The sequence below is a fragment of the Sciurus vulgaris genome (genome assembly GCF_902686455.1).
Source record: "Sciurus vulgaris genome assembly, chromosome: 1".
NCBI lineage: Eukaryota > Metazoa > Chordata > Mammalia > Rodentia > Sciuridae > Sciurus > Sciurus vulgaris.
In genome coordinates, this window is record NC_136461.1 from 80263925 (window position 1) to 80289979 (window position 26055).

Sequence of the window (26055 nt, forward strand, 5' to 3'; positions counted from 1 at the left end):
AAACTACCAGAGCATTTACAAAAACAGGAACGTGGGCTGGTAAACCAAGTTAACAGAAAATCAACTAATATTTGTCTAATTAAAAATGCTATATTACAACTGCTAAGTACCATTTGTCATTTAGTAGCTCAATAATAGTGATCTTAAATATTTTAGGCATCAGAATATTAAAGGAATCTGAAAAAATTATGAGCTCATTCCTCAAAAGATGCATGGTTATACACTAAGTATTTGTAACACTTTAGCAGATCTCATCCATGGGTCCCAGGTTAGAAACTTTCCACAAAACAGAGTATGAATTGTTAAAAAATGTCTTTATTGAGATATAATTAACATCCCACACAATTTACCTATTTAGAATGTATAACTGAATGGTTTTTGGTATTTCCATAGAATTGTGCAACCATCACCAGATTCAATCTTAGGATATTTTCATTACCCCAAAAGAAACTGTACACATCTTAGCTGTCATCCTCTCATCTTCCCACCTCTTTCTGGACCCCAGGTAACCACTAATTTACATTTTGTCTCTACAGATTTCTCTATTCTGAACATTTCATACAAATACTATCATACATCATAGGGCCCTTTGTGACTGATTTCTTGCACTTATTACCTATGTTGTAGCATGTAACAGTACTTCATCCTTTTTTAATGCATAATAGTATTCCATCATATGGATATACCACATTTTATTTATTTGTCAACAGACTGATATCTGGGTTGTTTTCACATTTTGGTTATATGAATATTTATGCACAAGTTTTAGTGTGGACATGATTTCATTTCTTGTGGGTATTCCTAGGAGTGGAATTGCTGGGTCATATGGTAACCATATATTTAATAACATGAAGAACTGCCACACTGTTTTCCAAAGTATCTGTACCATTTTACATTCCCACCAGCTGTGTATAAGATTTGGAATTCTCCACATCCTTGCCAACACTTCTCATCTGTTTGGTTATAAGCCATCTGAAGAAGTGTAAAGTAGCACTTTTTGATTTACATTTCCCAATGGTTAATGATGTTGAACATATTTTCTCGTGCTTACTTGCCATTTCTTTGTATATTTTGAAAAACAGTCACTGAGATCCTTTGCCCATTTAATAATTGGGTTATTTATCTTTTCATATTTGAGTTTTTTTTGGGGGGGGAGTACTAGGAATTGAACCAAGGGGTGCTTTATCTCTAAACTACATCCCCAGTTCTTTTTATTTATTTTGAGATTGGGGGTCTCACTAAGTTGCTGAGCTGGCCTTGAACTTCCAATCCTTCTGCCTCAGCCTTCTGAGTTGCTGGGATTATAGGTATGTGCTATTGCATCTGGTTCCCTTGTATTTAACTTCAAGAGTTCAAAAAAAATATACTTTAGATTCAAGTCCTTTATTAGAGAAATGCTTATTATTATGAATTAATTTATTTATTTTGGTACTGGGAATTGAACTGGGGTGCTTTACCACTCAGTCACATCCCTAGTCCTTTTTATTTTTTTAAATTTTGAGACAATACCACTAAGTTGCTTAGGGCCTCACTAATTTGCTGAGGTTAGTCTTGAACTTGCAATCCTACCTCCCACATTGCTAGGATTACAGGCACATTCCACCACATCTGGCTAAATGTTTAAATTTTTACCTTCATTTATATAGGTTGTCTTTTTACTTTCTTGATGGTGTTCTTTGAAGCACAAATTTTTTACGATATGGTGATATTCAGTTTACCAGTTTTCTTCTATATTTCTGTGCTTCTGGTGTCATATCTAAGAATTTGTAAATGTTTCATTTCCTTGTCTCATCAAAACAAAGGCTTAATTTAGAAGTCAACTACTTGGTCATAGTGCTCCCCAGAAGAAAGCCTGAAAACCATTCTAGTAAATAAACTAAGCTGCTGGAGTTTAAAAAAATATACTGATAGAGTATATTTAGAAATCAGAAGTCAATATTTGATAAGGCAAATATATTTAGAAAATATAAAGAACTCTCAGAATTCAATTATAAAAAGACAACCCGATTTTAAAAATAACCCAATTTAAAAATGGGCAAAGGATTTAAATAGACATTTTCCTAAAAAAGATATAAATGGGGCTGGGGACATAGCTCAGTTGGTAACGTGCTTGCCTTACAAGCACAGGGCCCTGGGTTCGAGCTCCAGCACCGTGCAAAAAAAAAAAAAAGATATAAATGGCCAGCAGGCTTATGAAAAGATACTCAACATCATTAGTCATCAGAAGAATGCACATTAACACCACAATGAGATGCTGCTTCATACTTACTAGGATGCTACCGTCAAAAGATAAAACAACTAATGTTAGCAAGGATGTGGAGAAATCAGAAGCCTTGCATCCAGCTGAAGGAATGTAATACGGTACAATGGCTTTGGAAAACAGTATGGCAGTTCCTCAAGTGGTTAAAGGAGGGTTGTCATATGACCCAACAATTCTACTATTTACTATTAAGTATATACTCAGATAAATGAAAGCACATGTTCATATAGTAGTCTGTACATGAATGCTTATAGTAGCACTATTTATGATAGTCAAAAAAGTGGGGATAAAGCAAAGTCTAACAGGTAGTGAATGGATGAAATGTGACATATTCATAATTTGGAATATTATTAAGGAATAAAAAGCAACGAGGTATAGATACACGTTACCATATGAACAAACTTTGCAAATTTTAATGCTAACTGGAAGAAGTCAGTCACAGAAGACCACAAATTGTATGATTCCCTTCATACTAGATTTCCAGGATAGGGAAATCTGTAGAGAGAGAAAGAAAGCAGATTAGTGGTTGCCTGAGAGCGAGGGTGGAGGCTTGGAGATCATGGGCAGTGACTGCTAAGGATTTCATTTTGGAGTGATAAAAATGTTTTAGAATTGATTGTGATGATGACTGCATAAATCTGTGCATATAGTAAAAACCATTGAAATGTAAACTTTAAATGGGAGAATTCTATCAAATATGGCTCTCTTAATAAAGCAGTCAGCATAAAATCAGGCAGCCATTTTGTATATGTTTCCAATGGAGATGTGGTCAGATTAAAAATAAGTAATTTTCTACTCAGGAAATGTAGAAATAACTGTTAAGTGATAATAAAATACTCACCAACAATGTAAATCTTCTACATCAATTTTTTTTCCCTCAAAAGAAGAGAAATGGTGGCTACATACTATAACATAATTTTAAATAGGCAGAAAATATTTGCAATAAAAAGTTTAATATAATATTTATATATTAATAACAAAAAATTCAATATAAAATATAAATTTTGCTTAAAAATAAAAATAATAAATAGCTAATTTAAAAGACTAAACTTTTCAAATAACAATGCCATACTGGTATGTACATGGTAAGTAATGTACTTGTCAAGTACTTTTTGGCTGCTAATCACTGCATAAATGTATGCAACTGGTCTGCAAAGCATTTTGTGGTAATGTTAAATTTTACTTATACTAATCATTTATTCCTTTCTTCTTTTCTTTCTTTTTTTTTGGGGGGGGGCGGTGCTGGGGATTGAACCCGGGGCCTTTTGTATGTAAGGCAAGTACTCTATCAACTGAGCTATATCCCAGCCCCTATTTATTCCTTTCTAAGAAAGTTTAATACTTTAAAGTACTAAGTAAAAGGAGATGAGTTAATTTGTAGTATTCATTTTCCCAGAAACTAACTCCCAATAGAAAAGTAATTTTTAAAACATATTATACACATATATTGTCACACACCCACACTATTTTGTCACTCAGCACAAAATAAGCTTTCAGTATCCCTTTCTTCCTTATCCTGAGGTGCTTACAGGCTGCTCAGTTAAGATTGGGCACTTGCAAACCACATGACCTCATGAATGCTATCTTATCATATCACAGGTTCCTCAGACTGACCACAACAACTTAAATCAGACAGGCACAAAGTCTTTGACATGTCCTATTGGTATGACATTTTCAGTTCTCCCACTTGTGGGGAGAGAAAATCTGATTATCTCATGTCCAACTGTTATTGTGAGATATGATACATGAAAAGCACATGATTTACTGCACTGAAGATTTCAACCACAGTTTAAAATTTTTAGTTTTTGTAAATCTGAGAGAACTACTTATTATTCCTTTTTTTTTTTTTTTAAATCAATTCTCTTTTAACTGACACTTAGTAAATTAGTGGAGCACATTTTCAAATGTTCCAAGTTTGAAAACCTGTCAATATGCCATTGTTTCTTTCAAAAACTAGCATTTAAAAATTGACTATTTGATCTAAAGGAAGATGGAAGAAGTTCAAAAAGTGAATACTCAAGCCTTGAAACCTGAATACCTGAATAAGATCATGAGATTCTAAAATGTAGTTCATTTTAGCATCCCCTATTGAGTTGAATGCAACCTTAAAGCACATCCTATTAGTGTCATTCTAAACGTTGACAAATAAGCCCAGTACAGTGGGGCACACTTTTTTAACACCAGCTACTCAGAAGGCTGGGGAGGGAGAATTGCAAGTTTAAGAGCAGCCTCAGTCACTTAGCAAGACCCTGCCTCAAAACAAAAAATAAAGGAAAGGGTTGAGGATATAGCTCAGGTAGAACACATGATGTGCAAGAACCAGCATGTGTGTGATTTTATACATATCTCAGCTTTAGGTATTGCTATAGATCAGATCTTAAGTGTCCTCCACAGATCCATGAACTGAATTGGGAGGTGGTGGGAACTTTAAGAGATGGAGCCTAGTGGGGGGTCTTTAGGTCACTGGGGAGTGCCCTGGAAAGGGACTGTGGGACACAGACACTTCCTTACTTGTTTGTTTCCCAGCCATGAGGTAAGCAGTTTGTTCCACCATATGTTCCCACTGTGATATGCTGCCTTGGCACAGGCCCAAAAGCATCAGGGTCAACCAATCAAGAACAGAAACCTCCAAAACTGTAAGCCCCCCAAAACCATCTTTATGTTTATTATCTCAGTCTTTTTATTACAGTGATATAAAGTAAAACAAGTACTGCATTCCATACATAAAAAATTGTAAATAGTACAACGGTTAAGAATGCATTTTTAAAATATAAATGAAAATTTTAAGGTCTATGAAGACTACTGAACATTTAATGGAAGGTTCTTAAAGTAATTTAAGGAGTACAAATAGGACCTTTCATTATCTACATGGCACTTTTGGGCAGCAAAGAAGAACTATTTATTTGCCCTCAGGCTTGTGTGAACTCCTGCATGATTCTTTACATTCTCTAATTAAAGAAAGGACAAATTTAATAATAAAGGGAATAATTTCTTTTTATTAAGAAGTGGCCATTCTGGGAAAACTGCCACTTTCTACTGTAAAAAAACGTGAATGTTTGTACGACTGCATACAAACATTAAAAATTAAAATTTTAACCATCAGTAGCCGTCAGTACAAATAAAATTAACCACCATTTTAAAAATTCTTATTTCTGCCTCTGAAGCACACTGCTGCTATCAATGCAGTTGTGGGTAAGAATGTTAATACTATTCTTGGGACCACTCTGTAATCTAAATAACACACCTGGAGTTTTGCAATATCCAAAAGAAAATGAAGACTGGTAGAAACAGGCAATATAGAGTAGGCATACAGTTTAAAAAAGTAAAAATAAAAAGACAGCATCATTCAGCATAAAATAAAGAAAAAATAAGCTATTTCTGAATACAGGATAATCAAATGATCATGTTCTTTTTTTACCTTGAACATTTTATTTTATTTTAATTCTTAGATGAAGATCAGTGTTTGGTGAATCTTTTAAAAGCATTTTATAAAAAAAAACTTTTCAAGTTCCAACAATCTTATTAATTACTTTTAAATTGACAAATACAAGGATAAAGAAAAAATATTAAAGAATACAAAACAGCACACTGTTTTTTGATTAATATAATAAGTCCCTTATTTCAAAAATACCACTTTAATAATGATGTTAGTATAAATATTATAAAAGCTATATTATTCATATTTAGAGCATTGAAAGTACTTTTTGGTAGGTATTTAATTACACCTATAGATCAGGTGTACACAAATAGAGTTACCAGAATTTTTAAATACTTGAGTGCTTACCTAAACATTTTTTAAAGACAAATTTCAGTTAAAGCTTTGGATTTTCTTTATTTACTCAAATTCCTAATTGCCTACTTAGCTGGCAGAAATAATAACAGAAGATTCCTGAGACATATAATGACTGAACTTAAAAAACTATCTCAACAAAGTAGACAAGATGGTTGAAGACCTTCTAGATACTGAAAACCAATGAAATGACCCTTCCTATGAAGAAAGTTGTTATCCACCTCAGTTGTTGTTGCTCCATCCTACCGTAGTCAATGAAAGATTAGATCATTCCTTCTCTAGAGTTCTTACATCAATCAATCTATGAAAAATGGTTTTTAGGTTTCCAACTTCATTTAGAAAACAAAAATTTAGTCCACAGAAAAAGGACTTTCTGTTCCAGATGTTGGTGGTAGCATCTGATTCTGGAGGGGTATCTCTGAATCTAGGACCCTACCCTGCACCTTGCAGCTTCATGTGTCCTGCTGTTGGAAGGAGTAGAGATGGTCTCTAGGCCCTGCAGGCAGATAAGCATCGGGGCCATCCACCTAAACCACCTGAGGCCCACAAAGCATGTATCCTCTGTGAGTATGTACTAGTTGTTGACATCTCCTGTGTACTCAATGGTTCCTTTAAGCACAAGATGGAGGAGCAGGTTAAACCCCTTCAGGATTCCATTGGGTTCAAGGCCTTCCTGAAATGTCACCCAGATATCTGGTTGAAACATCTGGAAAGGTCCAAGACGCTCTCCTTTTTCTTCTTCTTTTTGTCTGCCATTTCGCTATGACCCAAAGTCAGAAATCTTAAGTTTATTCTTCAGAAGGATCAGGGACATTTAAAATCTAATTAAGGGGCTATGGTTGTGGCTCAGTGGTACAGCACTTGCCTAGCATGTGTTGTGTGGGGCACTGGGTTTGATTCTCAGCACCACATAAAATGAATAAATGAAATAAAGCTATAAAAATATAATAACGTTAAAAAAATCTAATTAAAATAACTATGCAGAAATGCTCTCTTCCTGAAAGCTCCTCCGATGATTCCTTTACCTCCACTTCTTTGGTTTTCCTCCAACTCCAGTGATGGTTTTGGTCTCCTTTGTCTGTTCTCTTTAGGTCAGGAGTGCCTCAGAACTTGCTCCAGGAACCCTTCTCTTTATATACAAATGTTTTTCCCCCTCCAATGACAATGACTACTACATCTTTTGAGATAACTGCCAGAGTTGTTTAATCTTAATTAGTAATTTTGATTTTTTAAAAAAGAATAACCAGAATATTAAGGGTATAAGGAAGGATCTAGATTGTAGTGGCATTATAAATTTGCATAATTTTTTTTGGAAAGCAATATCCACAGCCTGATATCTTCATTTAAATGTTTAAGAGAATCTCAACCTTAACATAAATAAAATGGAACTCTGACCATCTACCTTTTCTAATATCACTCAAAATGGCACCAACCCCCTGCACCTACTAGAAGAAAAGGTAGACCCAATTCTCTACCACACAGGCTCAGGAACTGACTTTCTTAATAAGACTCCTAGAGTGCAAGAAGTAAAATCAAGAATCAGTAAATGGGATGTTACTAAAAAGCTTCTTCGCAGCAAAGGAAACAACCAAGAATGTGAAGAAAGAGCCTACAGAATGAGAGAAAATCTTTGCCCCCTGTACCTCAGATAGAGCATTAATCTCGAGGATATATAAAGAACTCAAAAAACACACCAGGGGCTGGGGTTGTGGCTCAGTGGTAGAGTGCCTAGCAAGTGTGAGGCCCTGGGTTTGATCCTCAGTGACACATAACAAATAAAATAAAAGTACTGTGTTACTTATGACTATTTTTTTTAAAAACAACAAAAAACACCAAAAAAAATCAAATAACCCAATCAATAAAAGGAACTGAAAATATAGTCAACAAATATGTGAAAAAATATTCAACATCTATAGCAGCTGGAGAAATGCAAATTAAAATTACACTGAGATTCCATCTTATTCCAGCTAGAATGGCAATTATCAAGAATATAAGTAACGATAAATGTTGGTGAGGATGTGAAGGAAATTGGTGCAACCACTCTGGAAAGCAGTATGGGAATTCCTTAGAAAATTTGGAATGGAACCACCATATGACCCCCTTACCCCATTCTTCATTTTATACCCAAAGGTCTTAAAATCAGCATACTACACTAACATAGCCACATCGATGTTTACAGCAGCTCAATTAACAATAGCTAAGGTAGGGAACCACCTAGGTGAATGGATAAAAATATGTGGTATATATACTCAATGGATATTACTCAGCCATAAGAAAGAATGAAATTATGGTATTTGCTGGTAAATGGATGGAACTAGAGAATATACTAAGTGAAATAAGACAGTCCCAAAAAAACCAAAGGCTGAATGTTTTCTCTGATGTGTGGATGGTAACCCACAACAAAGGAGGATAGGGAGGGGAAGATTAGAAGTTCACTGATTAGACAAAGGGGAATTAAGGGAAGTGGGGGATGGGAATAGGAAAGACAGTAAATAAATTGGACATAACTTTCCTATCCTTATATATGAACACATGATCAGTGTAATCACATCATGTACAACAAGAAGAATGGGATCCCAATTAGAATGTTATATTCCATGTATGTAATATGTCTAAATATACTGTATTGTCATGTATATCTACAAAAGAACAAACAGAGTTGGGGTTGTAGCTCAGTGGTAGATCATTTGCCTTAGCATCTGTGAGGCACTGGGTTTGAGTCTCAGCACCACATATAAATAAATTTTAAAAAAAGGTCCACTGACCCCCAAAAAAGTCACCAAACCCACCATTCACTCAAGTGCTTAATCCAAAATATCTGAAGTTACAAACTGCTTTTTCTTATGAGGAAAACATACCTCTACTACATGCACACTGCAACATTTCCACTTCTTCAGTCCTTCCAAGCCACCTTTGCTATTACCTGGACTACTGTAATGATTCTTAATGAATTTCCCTGTTTCCATTCTTTCTTTTTTACAATCAGTTCACCAAAAGCAGACAAAGCAAATGAGATCATATCACTCCCTTCTTAAAACCATATGAAGGCTCCCTCGTACTAGGAATAAAACTCAAATACATATGCTGACTTACAAAGCACTGTATGTGATCTGACCTCACCTAACTCTCTAATCTTATCTCATACCATTTTTCCCCTCCACTGCACTCTTGTCACACTCATGGTTTTTCAGAAAGCCTATTTCATTTTTTTCCACTATCTTTATGCTTAGTTGCTTCTTCTGTCTGGAATATACTTTCCACTGATTTTGTACATCAGAAAGTTTCTTAATATTCCTATTGCAGCTTTTATGTCCCCTTATCTGCAAAGAATGTCACAAACATCATTTATTAATTAAAAACATTTTCATGAAGTTCCCATTACATGCCAACCTTGTTCTGGATGCTGTGAGTGGGGAGGTATTCAGTTGAAGTAATCAGGGAAATGCAAGTTAAAACTGTAATGAAAAACCTTTTCATAGTCACAGAGAATGGGTAAAATTATGAAGACTGACAATTCCATATGAAGATGAAGATGTAGAACAGAAAGAATTTTCTTTACTGCTCATGAGATGTAAATGTGTATAACTATTTGCAGCAATGTTCTTAATAGACCTAACTGGAAACAATCCAAATATTCATCAACAGAATAAACCATTTATATAAAGGAAAATTATACAGTAATGAAAATGAACCTACAGTTACATTTTAAAATGATGTAGTAAAATCTCATAATGTTGAGCAACAGAAGACACAAAAAAAATACATAATCCAAGAAGCCATTTATATAAATTTCAAAAACAAACTATTATATCAGAAGTCTAGCTCATATTTATCTTTGAGGAGGAAGAGTGAGTAGTGCTTGAAATAAAGTATGAATGGGTCTTTTCTGGGGTCTATTTTTCAGGACTGGGTTGTAGTCACATGGGTATGGTCACTTTGTGATAATTTCTTGAGCTATAAACTTGGGACTTGGGGCACTTTTCTGTATTATTTCTTTATACAAAAGTTTTTAAATAAAATTTATGTTCTTTAAATTGCTCAATTTTTTATTATTGTGAATCAATTGTATTAGATAATATTAAAGATAATAATCAGGAACTCAAACTCAGTCTCCTTTATGAAAAAACAAGATAAAAAGTGGCACTTAGTCTTTTTTTGGGGGGTGGGTACTGGGGATTGAACTCAGGGGTACTTGACCACTGATACACATCCCCAACTCCATTTTATATGTCATTTAGAGACGGGTTCTCACGGAGTTACTTAGCACCTGAGTTGCTGAGCCTGGCTTTGAACTCATGAACCTCCCATCTCAGCCTCTTGAACCACTGGATTACAGATGTGAACCACTGCACCCATCAGCATTTAGTCTTAGTATCTCAAACAGTCTGGCTCTTTTAGTAGGTATGTTTTTATCAGAGATACTCTTTAGTGTTTATGTGACCAGAACTTCCCTTCTGTGTTGACTACTAAAAATCTTAGAGCCAAATTTGAGGCCCACTTACAGGAAATATATAAATATGCATTTGTGTATTGGGTCTTATTCATGCTTCTATGTTTTATTTCTACAGTTGTTTTTCTTTTTTCTCAAATTGTAGTTTGCTATTGTATAATGTTTGTAAATTTTCTTAATCCCATCTGGAACAAGGAAAGGTACTGATAAATAAATATGCCTTAAAGGTGATTTTTCTTTCTTTTAAAAAATGTTTGCTCCCAATGACATACCTTACAGAAATAGAGCAAGCAATTATGAAATTCATCTGGAAGAATAAGAAACCCAGAATAGCTAAAGCAATTCTTAGCAGAAAGAGTGAAACAGGGGATATTGCAATACCAGATCTTCAACTCTACTACAAAGCAATAGTAACAAAAACGGCATGGTATTGATACCAAAATAGAAAGGTAGATCAATGGTACAGAATAGAGGACACGGACACAAATCCAAATAAATACAATTTTCTCATACTAGACAAAGGTGCCAAAAATATGCAATGGAGAAAAGATAGCCTCTTCAACAAATGGTGCTGGGAGAATTGGAAATCCATATGCAACAGAATGAAACTAAACCCATATCTCTCACCATGCACGAAACTAAACTCAAAATGGACCTCGGAATCAGACCAGAGACCCTGCAGATTACAGAAGAAAAAGTAGGTCCAGATCTTCAATATGTCGGCTTAGGACCAGACTTCCTTAACAGGACTCCCATAGCACAAGAAATAAAAGCAAGAATCAATAACTGGGATAGATTCAAACTAAAAAGCTTTCTCTCAGCAAAGGAAACTATCAGCAATGCGAAGAAAGAGCCTACAGAGTGGGAGAATATCTTTCCCAATCATCCTTCAGATAGAGCACTAATCTCCAGAATCTATAAAGAACTCAAAAAAACTCTACTCCAAGAATACAAATAATCCAGTCAACAAATGGGCTAAGGAAATGAATAGACACTTCACAGAAGAAGATCTACAAGCAATCAACAAACATATGGAAAAATGTTCAACATCTCTAGTAATAAGAGAAATGCAAATCAAAACCACCCTAAGATTCCATCTCACCCCAATTAGAATTGCGATTATCAAGAATACAAGCAACAACAGGTGTTGGCGAGGATGTGGGGAGAAAGGTACGCTTATACATTGCTGGTGGGGCTGCAAATTAGTGCAGCCACTCTGGAAAGCCATGTGGAGATTCCTTAGAAAACTTGGAATGGACCCACCATTTGACCCAGCTATCCCACTCCTTGGCCTATAGCCAAAGGACTTAAAATCAGCATACTACAGAGATACAGTCACATCAATGTTCATAGCTGCTCAATTCACAATAGCCAGACTGTGGAACCAACCTAGATGTCCTTCAATTGATGAATGGATAAAGAAACTGTGGTATATATATACAATGGAATATTACTCAGCCATAAAGAATGATAAAATTATGACATTTGCAGGCAAATGGATGAAATTGGAGAATATCATGCTAAGTGAGATAAGCCAATCTCAAAAAGCCAAAGGACGAATGATATCGCTAATAAGTGGATGATGACTCATAATGGGGGGAGGGAAGGGTTAGTGTTAGGGTTAGAGTTAGGGTTAGGGAGGGGGGCAAGTATGGAGGAAGGAAGCACTGTATAGAGGGAAAAGAGGGGTGGGAGGGGTGGGGGGAAGGGAAAAAATAACAGAATGAATCAAACAACATTACTCTGTAAATTTATGATTACACAAATGGTATGCCTTTACGCCATGTACAAACAGAGAAACAACATGTATCCCATTTGTTTACAATAAAAAAAATAAATTAAAAAAAATAAGTTTGTTTGCTTTTACTTCATTCTAGTTGAATACATTATAATCCTGGTCCTGAATTCCAGGTTCTGCAACTTACTATAAGTTATGTGACTCTGGACAAGTTACTTAACCTCTCTGAGCCTATCAAATGGGATTCATAATAATTCTACAGAATATTTACAAAGATTAAAATAATGATCCAAAGGTTCTGCAATATCTGTTTTAGCAGCTACAACATAGAGAGTTTAATAAAAATTCAGAAAATTTGTTCTGCATAGAAAATCTACTAAGCAAATGAAACTAGAATTGCTTTTGTAAAATGGTAAGACCATAAAGTACAACTATTTTATTTAGACATCATAAATATTCAGCAAAGCTGAGAAATAGACTATTTTTTGTAAGTGAACAATCCTTAGTCCAAAATAAATTTATTCCTACAACATCCACCAGAACTACAACTATCACAGTACTATTAAGAAAAGTGAAAAGGTATCTGTATTCCAAAGACATTTTTGAATCAGTTGGCTAATATGCATTTTCCCATAAAACAATACTGTAAATGATAGCAAACACTCAAAAGGACCCAAGGAAGTCTAGTTAACTGGCAATTGGATTGAATCATAAGACTGACTTCCCAGATGTTGGTATCGAAATGAGTCCTGAGTACATTTCCTTTGCCTTCTAAACCAGAATATCTTTCAGCCTTCTTCTATCTCCTTTTCCTGGCATTTACAAAATATTTGTCTTTGGTGGTCAGCAGCTAAGAAGACAGAACTTGTAATTTTGTTTCATGTTTCTGACTTAAACATTCAAGATGATCAATCTGCCTGACAAATTTCATTTTTCAAAAGCCAGCCCAGATGTTGTTACCATATTATCCCTGTATATTTCCAAAGAGGCTACCTGGCATATAGTGGTTGGGCTTGGAGTGTGTGAACTTAAGTCATATAACCTGAACTAAAAAAAAAAATTCCATCTCTATCACTGAATAGTGTATGACTGTGGAGAGTTACTTCATTCCTCAGACATATGTTTTATTGCATATAAAATATGAATGACAAGAATGCTACCTTTTTTCATAGGACTATTGTGAGGATTTAAATAAAAGCAAGTATTAAGAGTACAAAGTCTGACACAGAGCAATAAATGATAGTCACTACACTGTTACACTTTCATAATGTGTGGCAATTTAGTTGTATGCCTCTTTCCACTGCAGACTGTGAGGCCCTGGAGAGTATGAACTGTGTTTCAATCTTTATTTTCAGTTATTAGCCTAGTGACTAGTGCATAGCAGGTACTTTAATGACAGGTAAGAGGATGGGATCAGAAAAAGCACTTGGATACCCAGGTTCTTGTCTGTGAGGACAAGGGGTAAGAAGTAGGGTAAGATTTAACCCCAGCTCTTGTTAGGTCTAGGTAGAGAAGGGTTTCCATACAATGTTTTCTCTGAGGGCAATGGCAATGTGTAAAAGACTCCAAATTAAAAAATTTCTATGGAAAGTAGGTGAAAATTAAAAGCAAAACTAATTACGTAATGAGGGATTGCAGAGGTTGGGAGTCAGAGAAGGTACTAGAATTGATGACAGTAAGGGGCAGGAAGTAAAGTTAAATCTCCCTCTGCAATGCCAATAGGGAGAGATAGGTAGTTCTTATAGCTATACCAACTGTAAGACTCATTTTGAATATATGAAAATTCATTGGTAAGATAGGAGAACACAGTTAAAATACTGCTATTAAATGCCATTCTTCAGATTTTAGATACTGATGATAGGTTTTCTAATCTAATGTCTGTGTGTAAGCAGCATAGAAAAGAATGAGCCAAACTAGATTTGATCCTGATTCTACCATTTATTGTTCATATAATGCCTACCAAGATAATCATTTTGAGTCTCAGTTTCCACACCCATGTAAATGAGGACAATAGCACCTTCAGATGGAACTGTTAAGAGGGTTAGGGATAATAACTATGAAGTGTCTGACACAATGTTCTGCTCATAGTGTCTAGTCAATAAATAGTAACTACTTTATAGAGCAACAATATATTCAGCTATTCATAAAAATAACCTACTTCATTATTTCATCTGGCTGACTGTGCTAAGGGGTCACAGTTGTTATAACATGAACAATACTATTGTATCTTCAGGAAGATGAAAGTGAAAAGTTTCAACATTTTCTTCAATATTTAGAGAAATTAAAAAAAATCAGTGAACAAAGTGACTATTAACAGTCAGTCACTTTCTCAAAATATGATTATTAATATTTTAAAGTAAATTTTCATATTGAAAGCCAATGATTAGGGTAAATTCTATTAGACAAATTTTAAATTGAAGATGTTAGTCTGACTTTGGTTATTTTTTTCTAAACTGTAAAGTGTTCTACTAAACAATGAAAAAAGTGGAGGGGCTGGGTTTGCTGCTCAGTGGTAGAACATTCACCTAGCACGTGTGAGGCAATGGGTTTGATCCTCAGCACCACATAAAAATAAATAAAATAAAGGTATTGTGTCTATCTACAGTTAAAAAATAAATAAAACAATGAAAACAGTGTTATAAAAAAGAGGTACTGTATTTAACCACTTTTTTCTTTTGGGACTAGGGATCAAACCAGGATCTTGTACATGCTAGGCAAATGCTTTAACACTGAGCTATATCCCTAGCCCTGTATTTAACCACTTTAAAGGAGCTGATCCAACAATAAAATAGTAATCATAATAGTAATTATGTAGTAAGCCTACTATAACCAGTACTTGGTTTAAATTTGTCACTTTGTTGTCATTTATCCCCTTCACTGATAAAACTTTGAAACAGGAGAAAAAAAAATCTGCTCAGAAAACAATGAAAAAGAACCTCTAAGTGAATACCCACAATGATTTCATATTACCTAGTAAGTGTAAGCTATTCTAGCTTTAAAGATTCACCATAATCTGGTTCTGCTTAGTCTACCTTTTCTTCCTTCTTCTTAGTCCTTACTTAGTCACTTTATCCTTTAGCTGAAACTGGCCCACTCTATAAACTCCCAAACTCATTCTCATGCTTACCTCTGAAGTCTTATGTGTGTGGTCCCTAGTCATACTATACTATTCCATCTCTCTCCCATGACTTCTGACTAGGACCTGCTTAAGCCCAGAACTTTGGCTATTCTGAACCATGAAGTTAGCATCTCATCACAAAGTATTCTCTTTAATTTTGCACGATTTAGCTCTTTTCTTTTTCTTTCTTTCTTTTTTTGTTATATTGGGGATTAAACCTGGGGAGTGCTTTACCACTGAGCTATATCCCCAATTCTTTTTTTTTTTTTTTTTTTTTTTAATTTTGAGACAGGGTCTTACTAAATTGCTGAAGGTCTTGTTAAGTTGCCAAGGCTGTTCTCAAATTTGTAATCCTCCTACCTCAGCCTCTGGAGTTGCTTGAATTACAGGTGTACACCACTGGGGCCTGGCACAATCTAGCTCCTTTACAGTAGAAAATTCTATCCTGTTCAGTTTTCATGATTGTATAAGAAAAGAAACTGCTTTCAAGTCCCACATTAAATAAACAAACAAACATTAAAGGTATAGCTCATGCGAATTACTTTTTCCAGTCCTGATGCAGAAAGTACCATTATTTTTAGTCAGGTCACATGACAGGCAAAATTAAAGTTTGTCGACTGATTTTTTTAGTCTAGTTTTAGAAATAAAGCCAACCTATACATAACTTTTTAAAAGTTCAGCAACATTAATGATTCCTAATCATTAATAAAACAATGAAAATAGTGTAATAAAATGAATCCTAATCACTAGACCTCAAAATTTTAAATGGAAAATTTAGTCACAATTTTCTTTGAGAACACCTTTTGAACACAAAGACTAATTCCTAGCGTTTTCAAAAGAGTAAGGATTTCCAGAATATGCTTATTTGTAACTTTTTTATACATGCTGTAGATAAAAATAATTATAAAAAATGCACACAATAAAGTAAAGATTACGTATGTTACTGAATCCTTAAAATGTTATGATGGCTAAAAAAATTAATATTTACAGGAATGACCCTTAGCATTTCAAGGTAAATTAAACTGAACCACATCTAATATTTATCTTTTTTGCCTATGGTTTGGTTCTTTTTCACCTGGAATTTACTTTTAGATTGACTACCTCCAGGAGGTATTACATAAAAACACTTAAGACTTCAACTGAAGGATGTAATACAAGGAAAGGATAATGCCTAAACTGAAAAAGTTTGAGGTTTAAAATCATTTAGCAGCCAAAATGAATTTCTTTCATCTTCTTTTTTTTTTTTTTAACAAATTAAGTTTATGCTACTCTTTCAAATCTCAATACTGTGAACACTATTTTACAAAAAATTCAAAATAAGAAACATACTTTTCCATTCATATTGCCAGGTATTTGTCATTAGAAAATAATGAAGTATAAGGAAGCTGACTTAGAGTCACGTTTACAAAAAGTATCTCTCTCGTCAAAATACATTAGTCTGAGTAATATAAACTAGTATAATAACTAGTAAAATTAGGAAAATTTCAAAGGTTGAACTTCACAGATTCTAGGTAGTGCCAGTTTAAAAAAAGCATTCAAATACTAAGAAATCTGTTAACTGATGTTAGGCAAGTATACTTTTTTGTAATCTCAGTAATACCACCATGAGGGAGAAAGGCAGGCAAGAGTAAAAAGACTTCCCTTTGCCCACAACAGTTAAGTTCCACAAACTATTCTACAGCTCAGCTGTAAGGAAGACTTTAGTTTAACTGACATAAATCTGAAACTTAGGAAAACTATCAAGCGTTTTCAGAAAATAAGAAAAAAATATTTTTCATGAAAATATTAATTATTTTAGGTCACAATTGAGAGGTTTAAGAAAACAAATCCTCAAAATTAGAAGACTGCAAATAAGAAATCTTCTAAAATATTATTATTAATTATAATCAAGAATTCATAGAATTTAGCATAAAAGTCTCAGTCTTACAACCAGTAATACAGTGCTGTTATAATACAGAGGAAGGAAGAAAGAAATATGTGAAGATCAAAATTTATCACTTACCTCATGATTCAGCTCTGCTATCTGATCTTTCAGTTCCCTAATATACTGGTTAGAATCAGACTTGTTAAGCTGTCCTTGAAGCTTTCCTTCTTCTTTCTGTTTTGTGATAATACAATAAAGCAAAAACAAGAGACAATTTTCATAGCATGTACTCAAATATTTCAAGATACAGAGCAACATAAGTATACATTTTTTTGTTTTTTTTGGTGCTGGGGATGGAACGGGGCGGGGGGGGGGGCACGTACTTAACCACTGAGCCACATCCCCCTTTTTATTTTTAATTATGAGAGAGGATATCACTAAGTTGCTTAGGGCCTTGCTAAGTTGCCAAGGCCAGACTTGAACTTTTGATCCTCCCATTTCAGCCTCCTAAGCACTGGGATTACAGGTGTGTGCCACCACACCCAGCCTACCTTTTTCTTATACTATCTGAAAACAAACGTGAACTTTTCTGATAACAGGCCTGTTGAAGAATGAAACTACCAGCAATTCAGGAAGGTTGAGGCAGGAGGTTTTCACGTTCAAGGCCAGCCTCAGAAACTTAGCAAGACTCTGTCTTCAAACTAAAAATAAAAAAGACTGGGGATATAGCTCAGTGGTAAAGTGCCCCTGGCTTCAATCCCCAGTACTGTTAAAAAAAAAAAAAAACAAAAAAAAAGTAATTTCATAATTATGTTTAATATCTCCAGATTACTTATAATTAGAAAGCCATATATGGATGCTTAGAATGTTTTGAATCTCTGATCAGAGACATCTGCTGAAACTACTAAATACCTGACACTGAAAAAGTATGAGCTCACTTTTAACAGTTATCAACTTATCAGTTTCCTTCCATGGAGATAATCATTGTTATTAGCTTTTTAGTGTAGTCTTCCCATGACAGTTTGTACATTTATAATGTATAACACACATGAACACATAGTCACTTATTTTTACCCACACATATACTAAACATGCTGTTCTACACTTTGCTGATATTTCTCAACAATACAACCTGAAGATCATTCAATATTGGTATACACAGAGCAAAAATATGTACACTGTGATTTTAGACAGCTTTGAAATCTCTATAAAAGTAACCTTAGTGTTGAGTATTTACATTTTTTTAAAAGTAGGTTTCAAATGTCTTAGGTCATGTATAAATGCCCTGAGAGTAATGGGTTACAATGGAATAGCATTTTCCAAAGTGGAGGTTCCTCTTGCTGTTTTTCAAAAGCACAGTGAAAGAGGCCTTGGACATCTTCTGGTTTAGACTTCTCATATAGCCAAGTCCACCTTCCACCGCTCCCCGCTCCAATATCCTCAGAAGAAGAAATAACTAGAACTACTACAGCCACGGAATGGTAGCTACCCTGTAAAGGTACCACTCAAGGTACCGCTCCAATAAAACCGCTCTTCTGAATTAATTGTCCTTGCCACCTTGACTGTATCCGTCTGTTCTTCAGATCCCTTCATCAAGTTATTTCTATGTACCCCACCTTTTTTTTATTTTGTTCTTTTTCTTTTGGCAGCTGTCTTAAAAACCTTAACAAATTGTGTCAATGTAACTAATATTAGTATAGATATAAAAGCGTAACTATAGTTTCCCAGGCCTTAAATATTTTTCTTATATATTTAAATACATAACTACCAGATACAATTATCTAAGAATGAACTCTTACTTAGAAACTACTATATTTTAAATATGCTAATTTCTTAACTATGTTTGAAAGACACTTATGATTTTTAGCTATAAGTCTAATTTTCTCTTGAAAATTTAGTTAGAAATTTTAGTTTGACCCAATGGCCAAAACCAAAAGAATGGCACAGATAGTCAGAATTCTAAAAAGCCGTCTCTGAAGTCTTCCTTGTTTTTTCATTTATATGAAACAACCAAGTAAACCGTTTAAATATGGATTTCTGTTATTTGCAACCAAAATAATAATAGCTAAAAACAGCACCTATGAGCCCTTTTCACTTGGGGTTTCTCAAAGGAATTAAGCCCTATTGCCTATAGCATTATTACAAGTAAATAATTTGGTAATTCCTATGCATCTAAATTGGTACTAACTAGATACTCCTTGCAAGAACTAATTCAAATCATTTTTCTCTATAGGGCCTAATTCTCTTGTGGAGCTCTGGACAGAGACACTTATGTTCTAGAATTGCTCTATGCCCTTTTTGGATAATAAATCATAAGAATTCTGTGTGGCAGATACTATTATTATTATTCCTGTAATACCACTTGCATATACTGTGTCTGCATCTTATTTTTAACCTTCCCACTATTTAATAAAATATTTCAAAGGCACAGAACAAGAGAATAATAGAAGACTAACAAATTCCACAATAAATTTCAGTCTGTTTCATAATTATATCATCCTAAGATTTTTATTGGCTCTAGACTTATTCTCAATCCTGTATATCCTTAAAGTGGAGAAGGTGCCAAGCAGAGGGGAATAAGGAAGTGAAGCAGGAAGGAAGAATGTAGCAGGAGAAAAAAAAATAAGGATAGGAGGGAGAATGCTCACTGATGGAAAATAAATGAAGCCATTATTCTTACAGAATGTATTCTCCAAATCCAGTATGTGACATGAGAAATAGCAGTGTAGGCTGAGTAAGTAAATGGCACTTACAAAGGGGACAAATTTGATGAGGATCACTCATTTGCACATTGTGTTCAGCTGTCATTTTGGTGTTTGTTGTTGTTGTTGTCGTCTAATTTGGCATCATATCATATTCATTCCCTTACCTGAGTAGATGAAAAGTAAATCCACTAGCAGGAAGATGTAGGATAATATAAGATTATCAGGGCAAATAAAATGACAAAGTTCAAGGTAAGCTGGGCATGGTGGTACACACTTGTAATCCCAGTGACTCAAGAGGTTGAGGCAGGAGGATCACAAATTTGAGGCCAGCCTCAGAAATTTAGTGAGTCCTTAAGTAATTTAGCAAGATGCTGTCTCAAAATAAAAAATAAAAGAACTGGGGATAAGCTCTGTGGTATAGTACCCCTTGGTTCAACCCCCAGTACCAAAAACAACAACAAAACAAAAATAAAAACAAAAAACAACAAAGCCCAAGGTAAGCTCTAACATTTCTAAAAAAAAATTTTAGTTGTAGATAGACACAATACTTTCATTTATTTATTTTTATGTAGTGTTGAGGATTGAACCCAGTGCTTCACATGCTAGGTAAAAGCTGTACCACTGAGCTACAGTTGCAGTCCCAAGTGCTAACATATTAAGGAAGAAATTCAAGAATGCAGAAAGATCTGAAGTTTGGAAGGTTGTAGAGATCGATAGTAACAGCAATTCAGGGCAAACTTGTAATGAAAAGAAGTTCTGGAGAAATTTAGGACTCATCAAATCTGTTTTTCAAAAAGCAACCAAGTATCTCCAAAGATCTGTTTCTTCCAAAGATGATTAGTAGGGTTTAGCTACAAACTTTGTTACAATACTTGATTTCTTGGAGGAAAGGTAGTATACTTAATGAAAATGAAGACAGCTAAGAAAATTAACAATAAAACAAAAATGGGAGTTTTTTTTTCCCCCTTTTCTTTTTTTTGGGATACTGGGGATCGAACCCAGGGCCTTGTGCTTGCAAGGCAAGCACTCTACCAACTAAGCTATCACTCCAACCTCCCTGGGAGTGTTTTTAACTTAAAAAAAAAAAGACACTCAAAAGATGCTTGTGAAAAAACAAAGAAGCCCTGTTAGATTTTATGACTTTAAAAAAAAAAAAAGTCCTTGAATGTCTTTCATTAAGGAAAAAGTCAAAGTTTCAAAGGAAAAACTTATTATTTGATTAAATTCAATTGTATCTAGCTGTCCTTTTAGATTTAAGTATATCTTTATAAAACATAATGTTGGGTTTCTTATACAAAATTTTACATGTCAAGAAGCCAGACTGTGATTTCCATTAAACTACTGTTTCTGTGAATATATACACACAAAATGAGTAACAATGTTGAGTGCACAGTTAGTAAATTGAGAAAAGAGTAAAGCTGATTAGGCATCTCCAGGCTCTAGCAGTGACTCTGGGGTAAGAAAAATTTAAAACAGAGAATTATCTTAAATGCTATTTAATAAATTAAAATCTCAAATAACTATCTAAAAGTCTGTGATTTTTATGTTCTAACAGGTTCTTATTTGAATACGTTACTTCAAAGTCTTTTAGGATACTCTTTAAATATAAAACTGGAGTATATTTACAATACCAAAAACAATTATTGTATTCTAAGAAGTAGGTATCAATTTAATTTTGTTTCTGAGGCAGTTAATTATCTAATGTTTAAGATTTTTCCAAGTATTTTTATAGCTTTCTATTTTCAAACAGTGTCCACATGTTTGTTTCTGATAAGCAGGTGGGAAAATGTCAGCTACACTAATAAATTTACCAGAAACCTGCATTTTCTTGAGGTTTTCTTTTGGTCTAGCTGATAACAAATTGCCAGTTAGCTGGTTTCCTAAGTAAAGTTAATTGGTAAGTAACAAACTTAAAGAAAAAAGAGACTCATTATACCAACAATTGTGATATTCTGTACTTTCACTGGAGACCTTAAATGCATACCTTTTGTCTCATCATAAATCTTTATATCAAAAGCCTCAAGTATTACTTTGTAAAAGGCATAGATACATATTTCACTCTGATATATTTTTGAATGTTAGCAACTACCATTATGATGTCTATAATAATGATTCATTTTAAGGCCTTAAACCAGACAGTTTTGTTTATAAGGCTCTCATACAAAATGTCAACAAGAACTCAGTTAATGATATGCATGTTAAGTATGTAGGGATAAAGTATAACAATGTAACTTACTTTGAAATTTATAAAAAAATAATATTGCTAAGATGGTAGATAAAGTAACCAAAAGCAAATAAATGAAAATATTAATAGAATGGAGATAGTGGCTAAGGGTGTTGACTGTATAATTAATTCTTCCAACTTACATATTTGAAATTTTTCATAATAAAATACTGGGAGGAAAAAAACTACACAAAACAATTCAATCCTCTTTTCTTCCCACTATCTGCTAAAAAGTAAGAACTGGTCCACACTGTACTTCATTTACATATATGAAAAGTCACATGTATTCTAAAGGCTACTTAGTGATTCTTCATTTAAAATTCACTCTTTGTTCTACTGGATAAAGGTTCTGTTTTACTGACAAGTAGTACAGGTTAAGTATTCCTTCTCCAAAATGTTTGTGTTTTGGATATCAAAATTTTTTTTATTTTGCATATACATAATGAGATATCTCGGGAATGGGACTCAAGTCTAAACATAAAACTGATTCATATTTTATGAACTCTTTATTCACATAGGCTAAAAATAATTTTATACAATATTCTTAGTACACCACATTTGAGTAAATCTGTCATGTGAAGTCACGTGTTGAATTTGTATATATGACATCAAGTTAGTTTAAAAAAAATTTCATATTTTGGGGAATTTTGGATTTTCAGATTAGAGATGCTCAACCTATAACAACATCCAGAAAAAGAAGCTATATACCATAACTTCGAGCAAAGATTTTCAATGTTGCATTATTTGCACAACCACTGAATCAAACACTGCAAACCAGATGTGATTATTATGTTTTGTCTTGACCCTGCAAAGCAAGTACTACCTATGGGGCCAGGGTGGGATAATTTCAATACTATTGATACTATATAATGGAAGATAGAAATAACACCAAAATCCACCACAAAAGATTTCAGAGATGGGGGCTGGGGCTGTAGCACAGTGGCAGAGTGCTTGCCTAACGTGTGGATTCGATCCTCAGTACTGCATAAAAATAAATAAATAAAATAAAGGTATTGTTTCCATCTACAACTAAAAAAATCTATATTTAAAAGAGTTGAAAAGTTGAAATGGACATAGCTAAAAAAAGATTACAGAGATGAATTGTAACTCAGACTGTTTTTAAACTATATTGTTTTAATAAATTTCAAATTTATAAGATTTGGTCATATACATTGAGCTTTCCTAATCTGAAATGCTCCAAACTCTGAAACTCTTTGAACACTACCATGATGCTACAAGTGGAAAATTCCAATCTTTGATTTCATATGACTTCGGATAAGGGATACTCTATTTGTATATGGATATAAAGCTCACTTGTAAGCCAATTTTACACAGGGAGGAAAATCTTCTGAGGGCAGGAAATGATAAAAAGGGCAGTCTATACAGTATCATGGTTAATGACGTACTAGAGCACAGATCAAACTTTTTCAGAAGCATATTGTACTTCTAGAATTTTTAGTTATATGAAGCAATAAATCCCCTATTTTTTAAAAATATTTTTAGTTGTAGATGGACACAATGCCTTTGTTTTATTCATTTATTTTTATGTGGTGCTAGGAATAGAACCCAGTGCCTCATACATGCTAGGCAAGCACTCTACCACTGATACAACTCTAGCCTCTAAATCCTCTTTATTATCTAGGCCTGCTTAAATTGGCTTCTCTGTTATCCAAAATAAAATTATTACCCAAATAAATATTTTTAAAGATACAGTTAAATGAACACAATAATATTAACAATATAACCTAGGAAATATTTAAAACAGTAATTACCAAATATGACTGTGGGTAAGTAATCACTTTGGAAGTTTTGTAATATAAAGATGAAGACAGCCCAGTCCTGACCCACTGCATTCTAAATAACTGGAAGGGGAGTGGCCTGAAAATCAGTATATTTTGAAAGCTGCTTTGGCATAGCCATAGTGTAGACTTCATTTGAAACACACTGGTTTCAAAAGAAAATTAACACTTTTTAAACATTAATTCAAAACTCTATGTATAAGTCATTAATATATACAATAATTATATCCTGCTATTATCAAATTCCTAGTAGGATAATCTATTCACTAAGTATCTCAAATAGTATTTTCCCTGTTTAACTGTATTATATATTTTAGTTTAATTTTACATGTAATGAAATGTACCATGGTAAATGTGGTAAATGACCATGACTCATAAACCTATTAACATATATTTTCCACGTTTCCAAAGTGAATATATTTAAAAACAAAAATAGAGGGAAACTGTCAAGAGTCCTTAATTTAATTTCTTTCAATTCTGCTATCAGTTTCACTTCACATTATTTCCATGTTAAGTTTCAGCTGGTCAGTTCCCTGTCTTCAGGGGTTGGTTCAATTTTGAACTCAAATCCCTTTCTTGGTTAACCTAGCTCTCAAACAGAAAATATTATTTTAAAGTTTGGTAAGGTATGATGAGGAACTAAACAAAATGTTTAGGATCTGAGAAACTTCCACACACATGACCCCTATGACCATTAACTAAGGCAACCGTTTTAAAGAATGAAGAAGATTTGGGGATGAGGAAAATAAGTCTTTAAACACTTAAAAGTACCAGTATCTCTAAAGTGATATGACAATAAATAAGAGAAATATTCCAATTCTATTCTTTAACCTATTTATTAGGTTATGGGTTGATATAGTAAAAAAAAAAAAATATGTTCTCTAATATAACAAGTGGGTGTAGAGGAATACAGTACAAAGAGCAGTGATTTTTGTGTTCAACTACCTGGACTGTTAGTGACCTTTGCCATACACATTCACCTATTTTATTCCCATAATAAGAGAAATGAAGAGGAAGAGACGGAATATGCCTAGTGTGTGCCACATAATCTTATAGTTTATTGAAAAACCAATAAGTGTGGTCCACAAGAAAATAGAAAATGAAAAAATGTCTGTGTAGTAGGAAGTAGACATTTTATTCAGAGGTAACTTCATCTACATCTACTGCACTTCAACATACCATTTAAAAGTTGAATAATTAAATGTGGTGGTATGCTAGACAAAAGATTAAAGAGAAAATCAAAAAGTATTCCCTATAGTTCTAAGCAACATGTGTTTGAATGTCACAGAGCAGTAAAACCAAGATGAGTACGATGTTAAGTTGCTCTGAACGTGTTTGGGAAGAAAGTGGGGTTTATTAGTGCATAACACTAAAAAAGCAAGACAAAAGAAAGCAAGAGAAAGGAGACAAGGACTTCAAACTTGTTTAAATATATAATGTTAGTCAGGTTTATTTTGCTAAAAGAAATTGTAATAAGCATGTCTAAAAGGCCATTCTTGTTTGTTTCTTTATGTTCTTAATGTCGGTTATAATTTACCCTATATCTTGCCACAGGAAGGACACTTCCTTAGACAGGAAGATAGCTGATTTTAAAAGCTGTATTTCAAGACATGGGTTTTTAAATACCCTATATGATCAAACAATTCACTTACAAGTTTTTGTTTTTGAGAACTGAACCAGTTAACATCTAGTTAATGTACTAGATGTAACAGTGAGGTAGTAGGAAGCACCCTTTTCCAAGAGGAAAATTTAAAAGGATGTAGTCCTTTATTTACGTCTTTTTAGTTTTCAAAATTTTCAAATCTATAGAAGAGTTGAAATAACAGTAAAATGACACCCATATGCCCTCCAGCTCTATTCATCAGTTTCTATATTGCCACATTGGTTTTTGTTCTTTCTATATGTAGGCAACCATACACTATGCATGCAATGAACATATGTATGCAGATTTTTTCTGAACCATTTGAACATATATTACAGATATCATGACACTTTACTATATACTCCAATATGCATCTTATAAGGAACTGTCCTATACAACCAAATGCCATTATAATAAACTAAATTAACAGTAATTCCATTATTAATTCCATTAGATCAAATTTCT

At 33.8% G+C, this 26055-nt stretch overlaps 1 protein-coding gene across 14 annotated transcripts in view; it reads right to left on the reverse strand.

Annotated features, from left to right (window-relative positions):
* The window catches only part of EVI5 (ecotropic viral integration site 5), a 263393-nt gene that overhangs the window by 18411 nt on the left and 218927 nt on the right, over window positions 1–26055 (reverse strand). For 13 of the 14 annotated variants that reach the window (XM_079146326.1, XM_079146338.1, XM_079146331.1 and 10 more), the window contains one exon: window positions 17359–17454. In XM_079146326.1, coding sequence (XP_079002452.1) covers window positions 17359–17454 — 96 coding nt within the window. Of the gene's footprint in view, window positions 1–2677; window positions 2756–17358; window positions 17455–26055 lie in introns of those variants that run through there. The other variant, XM_079146327.1, reaches the window with a different exon arrangement.